Below are 14,047 nucleotides of genomic sequence, written 5' to 3' on the forward strand. Positions count from 1 at the left end.
CCTCCGGGTCCGCGACCTATCCCTTATCCCCATTGCCACGGGTTGACTTTGCAAGGCGTTTGATACTCATTTACGATACGACACGATACGATGACGACTTGATGCTCATTCACGATGTGATGACGCTTATGACGATGATAACGACATTGGCATGACATGACGACTGCGGATTCTTAGCAACACATGATTTTTATCTATCTTATGACATGACGGGTATCTTGGGGGGTTTCGGGGTGTCTCACTTGCTTGCGCTTGTTTCCTTTGTTTCATGATCTATCCGCCTTCGAGGCCACAACAACCGAGCATCTAGCTCTAGCTGTGAATTGGATTTGGTATTTGGTGTGTTAGCTTGGATCCTATCCTGTATTCAGGCATCTAGCATGACAAACCCAATGAATACGCTTATCCAAGAATCTCTATCGTCTAAGCCAAGCCATAGCAAAGCGAGCAAAGAAAAGTAGCCTGAGGTAATCGAATCTAGAGAGTCTAACCGACCATCCAGAATTCTACGAAACCCAAATACCTCAACCTCAACCTCACCCAACCCAAAACCCCAGACCTACTAAGTAGTAGTCCGCCCCCACGAATCCCAAACCTCCCACGCCCCGGCCATAAAACTCACCAAGCCGGTCAACTGCTCCGGGAACCCGATCCCCTCCTCAAAGCACCAATGCAAGCACAACGGCGCCCAGCACACATTATTCACGAGACTCTTCCTCCACGCGCGGATCTCCCCGGCGTCTGCTTCCGCTGACCCCTCCTTCCGCCCTTCCTGATTTTGTCGTTTCCGCCGCAACCGCAGACTCCTCTCCCGCGCCAGCACAAAGAACTGCAGGAAGATGTGCCCGAACCACGCGCGCGTGCTCCACAGATCCCACTGCACGATGCCGCCCCACCGGTCGATGAACCGGCGGCTGAGGATCCCCTTCGCGGCGAGGTAGCTTCCGTTCTCGAGGAGCTGGTAGATCACATTGACCAGAACTTGGAGGAGGGTGAGAATGTACAGCGTGCGGTCTTGCGGCGGGGAGCGCAGGGTTGCGGCGCCCCAGGTCCAGAGGGGGAGGAGGCCGAGGAGGCGCAGGGTGTATCGGGTTTCGGACATGAGGGAGGAGAGGGCGAGGAGGGGGGGCTTGTTTGGTGTGCTTGGTGAGGTGGTGGGTGGTGGCGGCGATGGGGCGGAGGGGGTAGGTTTGGAGGGGGATTTTTGGGTGAGATGGCGCTGCTGACGACGGAGACGCGCGAGGAGGCTTAGACGGGTTTGGAAGGCGAGCCAGGGCGCCGAGGCGAGGAGGTGGTGCAGGGCGTGCGAGAGGTAGCCTGTTACGGCGAGGACGCGTTCGGTGCCGGCTGCTGTGGTGGTGAGTCTGTCGTTGTTAGTATGGAGTGTACGGTTGGAGGAGTGGTGGTGGAGGTGGAGCGGTGGAGCGGTGGCTTCTGTACTAGGAAGGATGGGAGAGGGCAGGGGACCTACTTGTCGAGTCGCTCGATGGTGGTGTCTGTTGCTCGAAGGGCTGCCAGCAGCTGACGACGAGCTTGAAGGAGGGAGGAAGCTGATTGTGGTTTTGGTTGTGGTGGTGGTGAGGATCCCCGCGGTGGGTTTGAGGTCGGCGATTTCCCCTCATCTTCTTGCGGTGGTGGTGGTAATGGTGATGGTGCGCTCTCACTTGGAGCTGGTTCGGTGGTAACTTCGGGGTCTGCCATATTGTCTGGTGTATCTTGCATCAGTCATCGCCAGCAGACCTCCAGAAGAGTCGGACGGACGGGGGTGGACTAGAAGAGTACTATATAGACCAGGCGGTCATCTGCATCTGATCAGCCGTCGGTGCTTGGCGCGCGTGCCGAGGTTCGGAATTGGCTCGGAATGGGAAAGTCGATGGAGTTCAGAGTTGAACCGCGGGTCATTGTTTTTTGATGAGATTAGATAACTATCCTGCCTGCCCCATTCAGTCATCGGATGGGATGGACCTTACCAGATAACTAATGGGTGCGTTTAACTAGCGCCGCTGTATGCTTTACGTAGTTCGCTAATTGATACACTAACTTACTGTTGACCTTTCCTTGACTTCATAATTTCATTATCATCATGTAGCTCTGGCGACAACACCTGCGGGCAATTTCATTCAATTCTCACTATACCTTCCGTAAATTTCCAAGTACTCTTACAGCAGAACATGTGAAATGTTACCCGACCACACACCTCCCCACTTCAACACCTAGCTCAACGTCCCAGCACCAACATGACAAACCAAATCAGCGACCACGGCACATTAGTGGAGACAGGTTCCGTGTAATTCGCCTCAAGAAGAGGTCACTTCAAGCGCTCTTCACCCGTCACGATATCAAGATTGGGTCAACCAAATCCGACTCGTCCGATCCAACCGAGTCCTCCGAGTCACTCGTCCCTTCGTAGCACTCATCGCCCTTTTCGACGCGCTCCAGTTTCCCTTTGCCCTTATCTTTACTTGCTTCTTCCTCAGTTATCACCTCCTCGATAGCCCCCACCTCAGTTTCCACTTCCTCGCTGACCTCCTCCTCCTCCTCGAACTCCTCTTCCTCCCTACTATCCCCCCAACTACTATCCCCATCCTCACTCTGAGACTCCTCTTCCCAAGGCTCCACCTCTTCAATGACCGGCATGACATCCTCCCAGACGTGGAGACCCGAATTAATGCAGCGCTCGCGACCCACCATCTGCCCAAACCGGAACACCTCGCGCTCCTCTCGCACCTCTTCCGGGTCAGCAGCCATGAGGTATCCGGGGGCCATGGGGAAGGGACAGGGGCCGCGCGGGCCACGAGGGCAGGGCGGCTGTTCTACCTGTCTGCGACGCCGCCAAAGGAACTCGCCATATCTTCTCTTCCGTAGTGCCGTGCGCAAGTGATTCCCGATATTGACCCAGACGGAGGAAGCTTCAGCACTATAATCCCTCGGTGAGGGCGTCAGGCTGCGTCCGAGGGGTTCGAGGATGGCCTGTAGCCTGGTGCGCGCTCGCTGCAGCCGGTTAGCCGGGGGTGGATCGTAACTTGCGTTGGTGGGGTGGGAGTTGAGGGGTCCGTGGAATTGGCGGGGGGTCGCTGTTGCTGTTGCTGTCACTGGGTAGGAGGGTAGTCCGGTTGTGGATGATGACAATGCTTGGCTTGTTGGAGGTGAAGGGAGGGGCAGATGGTGTGTGGACTGCGATGCACTGTTGTGTCTGGCAATGGGGTAAGTGGGTAGCACGGATGGAGATCGGTCGCTGGAATCACCTATGGATGATGAGGCAAAGGAAGACTGGGAGCCAGAGCTGGTAGCATCACTGGTCGATGTCGACATGTACGACGGTAGATCCACTGTTGACCTGGACGCAGGGCTTGTCACTCTCGAGGCAGACGAGGAGCTCTGAGATGTAGATCCGGTGGCTGCGTTCGGGAGATAGGATGATAAGCGTGCTACGCCACGATAGCTCGACACGGCATGTAGTGCGGGCTGCGACTCGCCTCCATAGTATCGGGGCACCGGAGGAGGAGTGGGGGATGGGTTCGGTCTCTGCCCTAGATTGGAGACGAACACTGCGTTCACGACGACCCGCTCGCCCAAGTTGAAGGCACCCGGGATTGGGAATTCGGGTCTACACACTGCGTTGATGCTTTCCCATGCTCGTTCCATGTGTGCAGGTAAGCAACGATGGCAGGCCCGCCAGTTGCAATGTGGGATAGACTGAAGTGGGAGAGCTGAAGTGTCAGAGTCTCCGACTGGGACCACGCCTTGGGTAGTGGAGTCTGAACTGCGACACGCATTGTGCTGGATATCCTCGCCATGCTTCACTTGTCCAGTGGTGGATGAAGCACCGATAGCGTTCGAGCTACGGCTCTGCTGAACATCTTCAATCAGCTGAACATGGGGACCATCGTCATCGGAGTCAGTATTTTGCTCCTCCTCCGCCCTGTGCATCGAAGGGAAGATGGTGACGCTCGAATAGCGTTCGTTGTAAGCAACTCTCTCTTCGTACGCCTGACGAAAGACAGTGAGTTTCTGTTCGAGCAGTGTTTCCTTCTGCGCATCCGTGTACTTGCCAGTCTTAATGGCGTCGACCATCCACGAACTCAGCACCTCCCCGTCTCTGGTACTATTCGGGTTCCCGAAGCCGGGCTCGTCAACGGAACACTGATAGAGCCAGCCGAGCACCGGTCTACGGCCGCAGCGGTCACACACTTCGTGCGGATCCACGAGGGGCACCCGGTCCATTTTGCCATGTTTACACGAGCGGAGCCCCCACGGACGATCGTCTTCCACTACCTGGTTCACGGGCCCATAGAAGATCGGGTCTCGGTCCCGATCGATACGAGCGAGGAGTACTCTTGCGATCGCCGTTCGATTGACGCCGTTGGCTCGACTGTAACTACCTGCGGTGGACGGCGGTTCAGCTCTCGCGGTGCTGTGAGTTGCGGGACGAGGCGAAAGGACCGAGTCTCGTTCGAACAACGGCTCTGTTATTTCTCTGATAAAGCTGGATGAACTGTTAGTCTGGATGTGGACGCCGGTTGTAGAGGGTAGAGCGTTGGCTTGGGCGGGACAATACCTTGAGGATGAAGAACGAGGACAACTTGTGACACGCTCTGCAAAGTGCAAACTTGTCTCGAAGTCACGGCCAGTCCATGGTCTCTGACTCTGACTCTGGAGAGGGTCGGTCTCCTCAAGCTCTGAAAACTCAGAGGCGGGGACATGATTGTGCTCGGTTGCTCCGGCTGGTTCCTGTTGCTCGGGGCTATGCTCCATGGCTCTCTCAGCACTATCCACGCGGTTGGTCTCGACAGATGCAACCTCTACAGAGACATGGAGCTCAGGCTCTTGGTCATGTTGAGTATTTGGGGGATGAGATGGTTCATGGTCAGGGAGTGTTGCCGGGATCTCTGCTGAGGTGTCCATGTTGGACGAGGAGTCCGGCTCTGTGTTGGACTTGCTTACAGAAAGCTTTTTCATTTCTGCTGCTTGGAGGAGGTAACGGAAGGTTTTACAAGATAGAGAAGACGTGTCGACCGCTTCTAGCAGACTGGATGGCCAACTGAAGTGTCTCTATTCCGTGATCTGAGAACGCTAGATAGCAGAGGACAAGAAGCATGGACGTATGAACACGGAAAGGAGAGAGGAAGCAGAGAACAGCAAAAAATGAAATAGTTAGCTAGAACACGCTCATGTTCATCAGTGAACGTAACATTGCGTCGGGGCAGATGGGAATCGCCGGGGGCGACCATCTGTTTTCTTGGGATGGGCATGATGTCGCTCTGGCTAACCTGAGCGCAAAGGAGCAAGCGCAAGCACCAAGAGAAGCGCAGCCTGAGCAGAGGCTCACATGGTTGGAAATAGCCCTAGTCCTCCGATGAATGAAACCATAGCAGTACAGTGGTAGACTATATTTGGCTAATGCACTGGCTATCGATCTTGAGATACAAAGAAGTTGCACTGAATTCTTTTCTAGAAACCCTTTGGCATTGGACTTAGTTACATTTACCTACATTTCTGTTAGTAAATGTGCCTGGATTTCTTGAGAAAGGGGTTGAAGTACAGATATAGTATCTAGGAGCAGAACAGCTCTGCCTGGTGGTGGTTATCACCTTCAGTCAACATCAACGGCCTGCACTTATCCGAAATAGGCTGGGTTTTCCGAGCTCGTCCTGGTATTACTGCACCTGAGAGTTCTGACGAAGACCGTGCAAGATGAGAGATGATCTTCCAGTCATTGTTAGCTGCAACAAATTGAAAATGAGCAAAACATCTTGATTGTTTACATAGATGAAGATACCGAAGAAAAGTTAGTAGTGGTGATGGTGGAGTAACCACGGTAGTTATGTACATAGTCGGAGGTGACCGAAGGACAGCGGCGGAATCCCTACCGAGCTGAGCTGATCTTACCGTACTGTACGGAGACCTTACCTACACAAACAGGTATAAAGTTGACGCGAGGTCCATTTGTTCTGTAACTTCTGTTCCATTTGCCGACCTCGTGGCCGGTTTGACCTTCCTAGTTCCCACTGACTGCCACTGACTGTCTCTCTCCTCCTCCGACTTCGCCCTCACCTTCGCCCTCACCCTCCTCTAGCTTCAAACTGACTTGTTATTTGTTGTCACTTCGTTCTGCTTTTTCCTCTTCAGAATCCGGGGTCTACTTTTGCCTCTACTACTTACTACATTTTCCCCGCGGGTGTTTCCATTGTGACAGTACAAGCAATTGACTGACGTGTGCTGGTTCCAATCGATTGGAGTTGTAACCTCGGTAAGCACTGATTTATTACCAGCCTTTGAACCACCTGAACCACCCATCGGCTTCCAGCCTCCTCATCGCGGGCCTTTTCCCTCTTCCTCCTCCTCCACTTCAGCCGATAAACAAACCAACCCCTGGGTCCGACCCTTTCTTGCGCGGGACGCCCATCCGACCATTTGCCTACCAATTTCCTTTCCCACCCTCCTCCCCCCCCCCGGGTCTGTTCCCCAACAATACCCACTCACTCACCACACCTTATTCCATCCGCAACCCTCCGTTGCCTCTACTGTCCATTGCAATCCCGAATGGTTTTCTCTTACTTACAGCTCCTGCGATCACTTTAGACTGCCTTACTGCCCTGCTATCTCTCCGCAATTGCCGTCATCATCGTTATCTCGGATCTCCGATCGCTCATCTACCCACACTATCTAGATCGCGCGCTTAACCTCCTTCCTTCGGTCCATCAGCAGCATCAGCAGCAGCAGCAGCCATGTCCGCCAAATTCCAAGATGAGGCCGTCACCTCCCTACGGAAAGACACGAAAGAATTGGTACACAAAGTCGGTGAGCGACTGACTGGCGGGGGGTATCTCAATGTACGTTGTTGGTCTGTGGTGTTGATACAGCAGAATTCCGACCTTTGCTGACTGGCTCCCTCTCGGCCGACTCTAGCTCTACCTCCGCCAACTGCAGCAAAACCCCCTGCGCACCAAGATGTTGACGTCGGGAGTGCTGTCCGGTCTGCAGGAGATCTTGGCGTCCTGGATCGCGCATGATGTCAGCAAAAATGGCCACTACCTCAGCCCGCGGGTGCCCAAGATGGTCCTGTACGGCATGTTCATCAGCGCCCCGCTGGGCCACTTCCTGATCGGGATCCTCCAAAAGGTGTTCGCTGGACGGACTAGCCTGAAGGCCAAGGTGCTGCAGATCTTGGCCAGCAACCTGCTCGTAAGTGTCGCACGCGATGCACGAGGGATTCCAATTCGCTGACTCGGCCCGCAGGTCTCCCCCATCCAGAACGCCGTGTACCTGACCAGCATGGCGGTCATTGCCGGTGCGCGCACCATCCACCAGGTCCGCGCCACCGTCCGGGCGGGCTTCATGCCCGTCATGAAGGTCAGCTGGGTGACCTCGCCCATCGCGCTGGCCTTTGCGCAGAAGTTCCTGCCGGAGCACACCTGGGTGCCGTTCTTCAACATTGTCGGGTTCGTCATTGGAACCTACGTCAACACCCACACGAAGAAGAAGCGCCTCGAAGCGCTCCGGAAGGTGAGGCTCCTGTCGTGTTGTGGTTGGAACAGTGCTAACCACAAAGCAGCGTTACGACCAGCGTCGTGGTCCCGGCAGCGAGTACGACAAGGGCGACTACCGGTAAATACTGTACATATGAAATTCCAACCCCCATGACCATCGCTGGTCAATTGAGGGTAATGCGGCCAATATACCCATGACGACCACCTCCTCTTTCACCTATGCCATCTACATATACCATCTACCTATACCACCCACTCCATGCCCCCGCCCCGAATGATGTTTGATCTGTGATATGTCCCGTTCATGGCTCTGGCGTTGCGACGAGTGTCTATCCTGCTATGAGACAACCATATTTACGTAGTATATCGCCATTTGAACCGCAAATGAAAAGCCATACCTTAAGCCCCTTTGACACTCTTAAGCTGCGCTTAGTATCTCTCGTGGCAGTAGTCACCCCGAGTCAACCAGTTACATCCTACAGCTCTCCACCTGAAAACACGATAGAAAATCCATTCATCAACACCACTGCATGCGTATCTACCTTCCAACCATCTTCCCCTCTACCACACCCCCAGACGAACCCTACTCAACCTCCATCTCCCCACCCGCACCGCCACCCCTCCTCTTCCCCTGCACAAACTCCACAAACTCATCAATCACCCCGGGCCATGCCCCATCCGCACTCCACCACCCCATCGCCTCATCCTCGCCCGTCTTGCGCATGAACACCTCGACCTGCTCCCACAGATCCTTATTGACGGGCCGCGGCCCGCGCCCCTCCAGGAACTCGAGCCACCAGTCCAGCCACGGCGTCGTCGCCGACCGCCACGCCACGCCGCCGTGCTCCGCCGTGAAGAACAGCCGCCACTGCTCCGCCGCGATGTCGAACTGCAGGTTGCGCTGGCCCTGCATCCGGCACAGCGGGAACGTGTACCGGTACACCCGCCGGAAGAGGTCCGGTTCGATGGGCAGGCGCGCGCGGAGCTCCGCCGCGTGGGCCGTCATTTTGGCGAGGGTGTCGGCTCTATCCCTCTTCAGTATCAGGGGTTTATTTTTTCTTAAGGGGGGAAAGGAACTGGGGGAAGGGGGTTTGGGGAAAGGGCAGGGGCGTACCCGAGAGCGCGCCAACCATTCAGAAACCCTTCTCGCGTGAATTCACCCATCGTGGGGGATTTGACGAGCTCCGCGATGGCTAGGCAGGTTACTTCGTCGAGTTGCACGGAGATGTCGCCTAGGAACCGCATTACACCGTCGATGCCGATGGTCTCGGGGGATTCTTCGGGGGAGTCTGGGTGGGTTTTAGTTGGGGTTGAGGCAAGGGTTTAGGGGGGGTTAAAGTGGATGTACCGCTGTAGCTGTCGAAGATCTTGTTGATCGCGCTTGTGCTGGCTCCGGCGCCGGAGGGGCTTTGGAAGTATCTGTGGTTTTGGGGGTGGTTAGTGCGGTTGAATTATGATAGGATAGTCTTGGTCTATGGTTGAGGAGGGCAGGTGGTCTGTGAGACCCGGCTTCATATCCTGCGGTGCTGGCGGTTGATCAATTGCGGTGATATCGGCCTCGCAGCTTGGCCAGACGGTAGATGGACGATGTCCTTGCAGCGACGATGCCAACCCAACCCGTGCTTGACTTGCTTCAAGTCCAATCGCTTTTTCACTCTAGTGCAAGCAACCGAGACTGAGCTATCCATCTGGCGAGAGGATCTTGCTCTGAACCAGACTGCATGGCCGCCTGGCTGCGGGCTTGCGCTTGGCGATTGATCGATGGACTCGTGGCGAGCCGCCGAGCTCCCAAGGCCTAACCACCGAGTCCTGCGAACTGACCCGCCTGACACAAAGTCCATGCACCGCAAGTGATACTGGCTCCAAGAGGAACACCCAAGAACTAAGTACCGGCCTAGCGACATATGAAGCCGCAGCCCAGGCAGGATATATCCGGATCATCAGATGATAAATAACCACAAAAAGACATCCCCGAAGTGAGAGCAAGACCATATCCCATGAAAGAGAAGGAGGCAAGCACCTACGTATTGATAGCTTCTTCAAGATCCCATCGTGCCGCTTTCAAGAACTATATCAATAAACAGCACCGGTTAGCCACACATCCCACGCACGTGATGCCCCCCGGAGCCATGAACCGGATAGAGCAGGGCGAAACGTGATCGGAGAGATCATGCGAAATTACCTTCGCAGCCGCTGTGTCCTTCGCTTGAGTGAAGCTGATAAACTGTGCTATTTGTTGCTTTTGCAGACTCGAGTAGGGCGGCATGATGATGGATGATGGTGGTCGTTGTGGTGGGGGTGGCTTGCCCGGATCAAATGTTGATGATGATGGTGGGGGGGAAACTCTGCGCGCGCGGAAAAGCTCAGATGATCAGAATGACGGCCATGCAAGTCTGAGATTGTGTTATCCGTGTAGCAAGATTGGAAGATATCGGGGCGAAGGGACGAACACCAAAGTTGAGATTGCGAACGGCCTCGAGCTGGTTGTCGCAGTTCTTTGATTTGTTCTCGATGAGGGGGGGCGATCGGCCGAATTGAGCGGTGGTTTCCGCTGCCCGCTGAGAGTTCAGTTGCAAGTGGCCCCGTGCACGTGCCCCGCATCGAGTGCTGCTGGTTCAGATATCGGATCTCTCTCAGTGAAGTGGTCGATCAGGGCAGCCATGGCTACAATAGTCTAGTAATTCACCGAATTCACATTAGAAAGTGTGGGTATGACTGGACTCATTCACAGTGTAGTACATGCCCACGGTTTCACACTTTTTCTACATATCAGAGATGAAATACTGCTTCAGTCCAAAGCTGCAAATAGTGCAATGCAGAACTTATCTGATTCTGAAGACCAGGATTATAGACAGTATCAGATGATGCCAATAATGATATTATCTCATGCGTCAGACATAGTACAAGGCTAGACACCAGGATAAAGACTTTTCTAGACAAAACAACCATAGCCACACGATGAAAAAACGACGACTCCAAAACTCCTGCGAGAATCCCAAGGTATCTATAAAAAATAACCCCATGATCGATTCCGCGTATGCAACACTTTTCTCTAGGTCGTGAAAAGAGTATCTTCCTGTGCAATGGGTCAGCCATCTGCCCGTCTCGACCTCCGAAAAGCAAGCTCACCTCTCTCAGATACTCTCCACAATCTGCCTGACGGAAGACGACAATCGCCGTGGGCTCGAGTTTCCGTGCCTCGGCAGTGGACCGAGCAGTGACTCCGAATCCCTACAATCAATGAATCAGCGACCATTGCGACCAGAGCTGGACGGGCGACGAAAAGCATCCTTACCAAGGGTGTGTCATTCTGGTCGAGCACAACCACTCCAGCATGCTCCGGGCAGTCATCGGACCATCTTCCGACGTGCGCCTTGACAACGTTTCCCTGGCAGGTAATTAGCATCAGTGCTTCATGACCCTCGGCCCCGACGGCGGATCCGCGCGTCCAACACCACGAGAAAACTTACTCCGTACAAGAACGGGGCGACACCGTTCGGCTTGATCCAGACCTTGAAGCGTGCGTGAGGGGAGATCACGTCCAGCGCAGTGATGTGGAGCTACACAACGTCAGTCAATCCGAACCACATGGCCCACCCTCACAACCGGTATGCCCTTACTCTCATCTTTCCAGTCTTGGTAAGCTTTCCGATCGCAGTACCCATCGACAGCAAGCAATCGCGAGGAATGGAGGTCGCCAGGTTGGCCAGGGACAGCGGGACGTAGTAGATGCGGCTGCCGATCATGCGGAACACATAGCGGTCGTTGTCTTCGGAGCCGGCCGTGATCAGATTCGAGATGGACCGGCCACAGTAGGCACTGAGCTTCTCAAAGAGCGTCTTCGTCTCCTCTAGAGTCTCGGAGTCAGCGATTCGGTGCGTTGATGGTCTGCAGCGATTGCGCTGGCTGCAGCAGAAGAGTCCCAAGGCAAAGACTAACCTTCAGTGAGTTGACGCATGATGGAATGTGATCTAAGTACGACACTGCGTACTCAAAGGGAAGAAAAGATATACACGGGACGAAACTCGAACCAAAAGGTGCTTGGAGTGGGTTTATCAAAAAAAGAGCAATCTTGAAGTCAAAAAAGCTCCGCGGAAACAAAAATTCTAGGCGGTGGATCCCGACAGGGAAGGCGGTGGGAGGGACGGGTACTGTACCTTTTTCATTGTCCGTGTCTTGGCACCAGCAACAGAGAAAAAAAGTTTCGGACAGGCCAATCCCGCAAAAAGATTCCCCCCCCAAAAGGCAGAAGACCATTCACCTACACTAAAATGGCTCCTGGACGCACGACGAAACGCAGACGGGTGAGCCCCCCTGGCGACGACGAGAATGCGTCCTCGCAACCTTCTGGCGCCCCTATCGGCGACTTCTACAGCCATGCCGCCGAATGGGATCTCGAACAAGACTATGAGCGCCGACCCCGCAAATCCGGCAAGAAGGACAAGGAGCGCACTCGATTGCCCATCAAGACGGCGGAGGGTTTCCAGACCATGGAGGAGCCTGAGATCGAAGCGGAGGAGTCAGACAGCTTTCTCGGGACGGACGACGATGAAGACGAGGAGATGGACGATACTGCCGCAGACGAGGACGAGGACGAGGACGAGGAAGTGAAGGAAGAAGCGCCGAAGATCCCTCTGAAGGTGCAGATCATCCAAGCGAAGGAAGAGCTCGCCAAATTGGCTACGTTAATCAATGAAGATCCGGAGGAGCACATCCCATTGTTCAAGACGATGGCCGAGATGGTGGACCCCAGCAAGCACGTTGCGATCCAGAAGCTCGCCCTCGCCTCGCAAGCCGCCGTTTACAAGGATGTCATCCCCGGGTACCGCATCCGCCCTCTCACCGACCAGGACATGACCGGCAAGATTTCGAAGGAAGTGCGCAAACTCCGCAGCTACGAGCAGTCCCTCCTGTCCAACTACAAGCAATATATCGGAAAGCTGGTCGAAATCACCAAGCCGCAAAAGCGAGACGCCGCCCCCGTCGATGCGGGCTTGAAGACGATCGCGATCAACTGCGCGTGCAACCTGCTGCTTTCCGTACCGCACTTCAACTTCCGCACCGAGTTGCTGAAGATCCTCATCAATCGGCTGGCCCGGAGACAGGTCGACGCGGATTTCGTCAAGTGCCGCGAAACCCTGGAAGACGTGTTCCAAAAGGACGATGATGGAGTCGTGTCGCTGGAAGCCGTCCGCTTGCTCTCCAAGCTGATGAAGGCGAAGGAGTTCCGCGTCCACGAAAGTGTGCTGGACACGTTCCTCAGCCTGCGACTGCTCTCGGAATTCGCACACAAGGCCTCCCGGGACCGGATTGAGCGCGAGCCCGAAGAGGAGAACTTCGGGGGCAAGAAGCCCAAGCAGAAACGGGAGTTCCGCACCAAGAAGGAGCGCAAGGTGCAGAAGGAACGGAAGGCGGTCGAGAAGGATATGAAGGAGGCGGACGCGCTGGTGTCGCATGAGGAGCGAGACAAGAACCAAGCCGAGACCCTTAAGCTGGTCTTTGGCGTCTACTTCCGCATCTTGAAGTTGCGCATCCCCACCCTCATGGGCCCCGTCCTCGAGGGTCTGGCCAAATACGCCCACCTGATCAACCAGGACTTCTTCGGTGATCTGCTGGAGGCGCTGAAGGAGCTGATCGCGCACGCCGACCGCGACGAGGAAGAGAACCACACCGAAGAAGCCGACGATGACAACGATGCGCAGCCGACTAGCACGCGGGACGCGCACCGTGAAGCTTTGTTGTGCACGGTCACAGCGTTCGCGCTCCTGGAAGGGCAGGACGCCAGCAAAGCGGCGGCCAACCTCCACCTGGACCTGAGCTACTTCGTCAAGCACCTCTACCGCTCCCTGTACACGCTCTCCATCAACCCGGACGTCGAATACAACCCGGACAAGTCGCTGCGCCTGCCGGACCCGGACTCGCACGCGGCCCGCCAACACACGCCGCGATCCCGCAAGAAGGTCAACTTCCAGACCCCGACCGTCCTCCTCCTCCGCTGCCTCCACTCGACCCTCATCTCGCGGGCCCACGGCAACCCGCCGCCCGTCCGCCTCGGCGGGTTCGCCAAGCGCCTCATGACCTCCTCGCTCCAGCTGCCGGAGAAATCGGCCATCGCGACGCTCTCGCTGATGAACCAGGTCGCGCGGCACAACGCCCGCCGCATCGCCTCCCTCTGGCACAGCGAGGAGCGCCGAGGGGACGGCGTCTTCAACCCGTTCGCCACGGACATCGAGACCACCAACGTCTTCGCGGGCACGGTCTGGGAGGGCGAACTGCTGCGAAACCACTACTGTCCCCAGATCCGGGATGCGGCGGTGGACATCGAGAAGATGATTGTGACAAGGAATTGAGGGGTGTGGCTTCCTGTTTCTTATCTGTTTTCTCCAGCGAGTTGTACAAAAATACCAGTTTTGATCGTTCAACGGTTGGGCTCCTTCTGTAATGTTCATGCTACTATTCCAAGAGGACGTCTGTAGTGTATACTACTTCCTAAAACGAAACCTGGAGAAGGATTGACTTGAAGTCATTTTCATTTTTAATGAAGCTATAACAAAGCC

The 14,047-nt window shown here is 55.3% G+C and overlaps 6 protein-coding genes across 6 annotated transcripts; 2 read left to right on the forward strand and 4 right to left on the reverse strand.

Annotated features, from left to right (window-relative positions):
* Positions 1 to 348: 348 nt before the first annotated feature.
* Positions 349 to 1,701, reverse strand: ASPACDRAFT_1858267 (uncharacterized protein; the record flags this gene model as incomplete). Its single annotated transcript, XM_020197593.1, has 2 exons — positions 349 to 1,364; positions 1,472 to 1,701. The coding sequence occupies 2 exons, from the start codon at positions 1,699 to 1,701 to the stop codon at positions 563 to 565; spliced, it is 1,032 nt and encodes a 343-aa protein (XP_020053827.1). The 3' UTR covers positions 349 to 562.
* A 483-nt stretch (positions 1,702 to 2,184) lies between these two features.
* Positions 2,185 to 3,839, reverse strand: ASPACDRAFT_123391 (uncharacterized protein). The gene has a single exon (XM_020196625.1). It carries the CDS (start codon positions 3,643 to 3,645, stop codon positions 2,332 to 2,334), a length of 1,314 nt encoding a protein of 437 aa, XP_020053828.1. The 5' UTR covers positions 3,646 to 3,839; the 3' UTR covers positions 2,185 to 2,331.
* Positions 3,840 to 6,449: 2,610 nt separating this feature from the next.
* ASPACDRAFT_1872769 (Mpv17/PMP22 family protein) lies at positions 6,450 to 7,898 on the forward strand. Its single transcript, XM_020198006.1, has 4 exons — positions 6,450 to 6,833; positions 6,910 to 7,185; positions 7,240 to 7,506; positions 7,556 to 7,898. The coding sequence occupies exons 1-4, from the start codon at positions 6,729 to 6,731 to the stop codon at positions 7,610 to 7,612; spliced, it is 705 nt and encodes a 234-aa protein (XP_020053829.1). The 5' UTR covers positions 6,450 to 6,728; the 3' UTR covers positions 7,613 to 7,898.
* Positions 7,899 to 7,982: 84 nt separating this feature from the next.
* ASPACDRAFT_1904273 (defective in cullin neddylation 1 family protein) lies at positions 7,983 to 9,958 on the reverse strand. The gene is made up of 5 exons (XM_020198803.1): positions 9,673 to 9,958; positions 9,515 to 9,558; positions 8,839 to 8,909; positions 8,605 to 8,779; positions 7,983 to 8,515 (listed from the first exon to the last, which is right to left on the reverse strand). The coding sequence occupies exons 1-5, from the start codon at positions 9,754 to 9,756 to the stop codon at positions 8,074 to 8,076; spliced, it is 816 nt and encodes a 271-aa protein (XP_020053830.1). The 5' UTR covers positions 9,757 to 9,958; the 3' UTR covers positions 7,983 to 8,073.
* A 405-nt stretch (positions 9,959 to 10,363) lies between these two features.
* Positions 10,364 to 11,520, reverse strand: ASPACDRAFT_80383 (ribosome biosynthesis protein NIP7). Its single transcript, XM_020205633.1, has 6 exons — positions 11,430 to 11,520; positions 11,111 to 11,340; positions 10,961 to 11,050; positions 10,786 to 10,878; positions 10,620 to 10,721; positions 10,364 to 10,566 (listed from the first exon to the last, which is right to left on the reverse strand). The coding sequence occupies exons 1-6, from the start codon at positions 11,446 to 11,448 to the stop codon at positions 10,543 to 10,545; spliced, it is 558 nt and encodes a 185-aa protein (XP_020053831.1). The 5' UTR covers positions 11,449 to 11,520; the 3' UTR covers positions 10,364 to 10,542.
* A 183-nt stretch (positions 11,521 to 11,703) lies between these two features.
* Positions 11,704 to 13,962, forward strand: ASPACDRAFT_123403 (nuclear export protein Noc3). The gene has a single exon (XM_020196626.1). The coding sequence runs from the start codon at positions 11,762 to 11,764 to the stop codon at positions 13,838 to 13,840; it is 2,079 nt and encodes a 692-aa protein (XP_020053832.1). The 5' UTR covers positions 11,704 to 11,761; the 3' UTR covers positions 13,841 to 13,962.
* The last annotated feature ends 85 nt before the right edge of the window (positions 13,963 to 14,047 follow it).

Source organism: Aspergillus aculeatus (assembly GCF_001890905.1).
Source record: "Aspergillus aculeatus ATCC 16872 unplaced genomic scaffold ASPACscaffold_13, whole genome shotgun sequence".
Classification (NCBI taxonomy): Eukaryota; Fungi; Ascomycota; class Eurotiomycetes; order Eurotiales; family Aspergillaceae; genus Aspergillus; species Aspergillus aculeatus.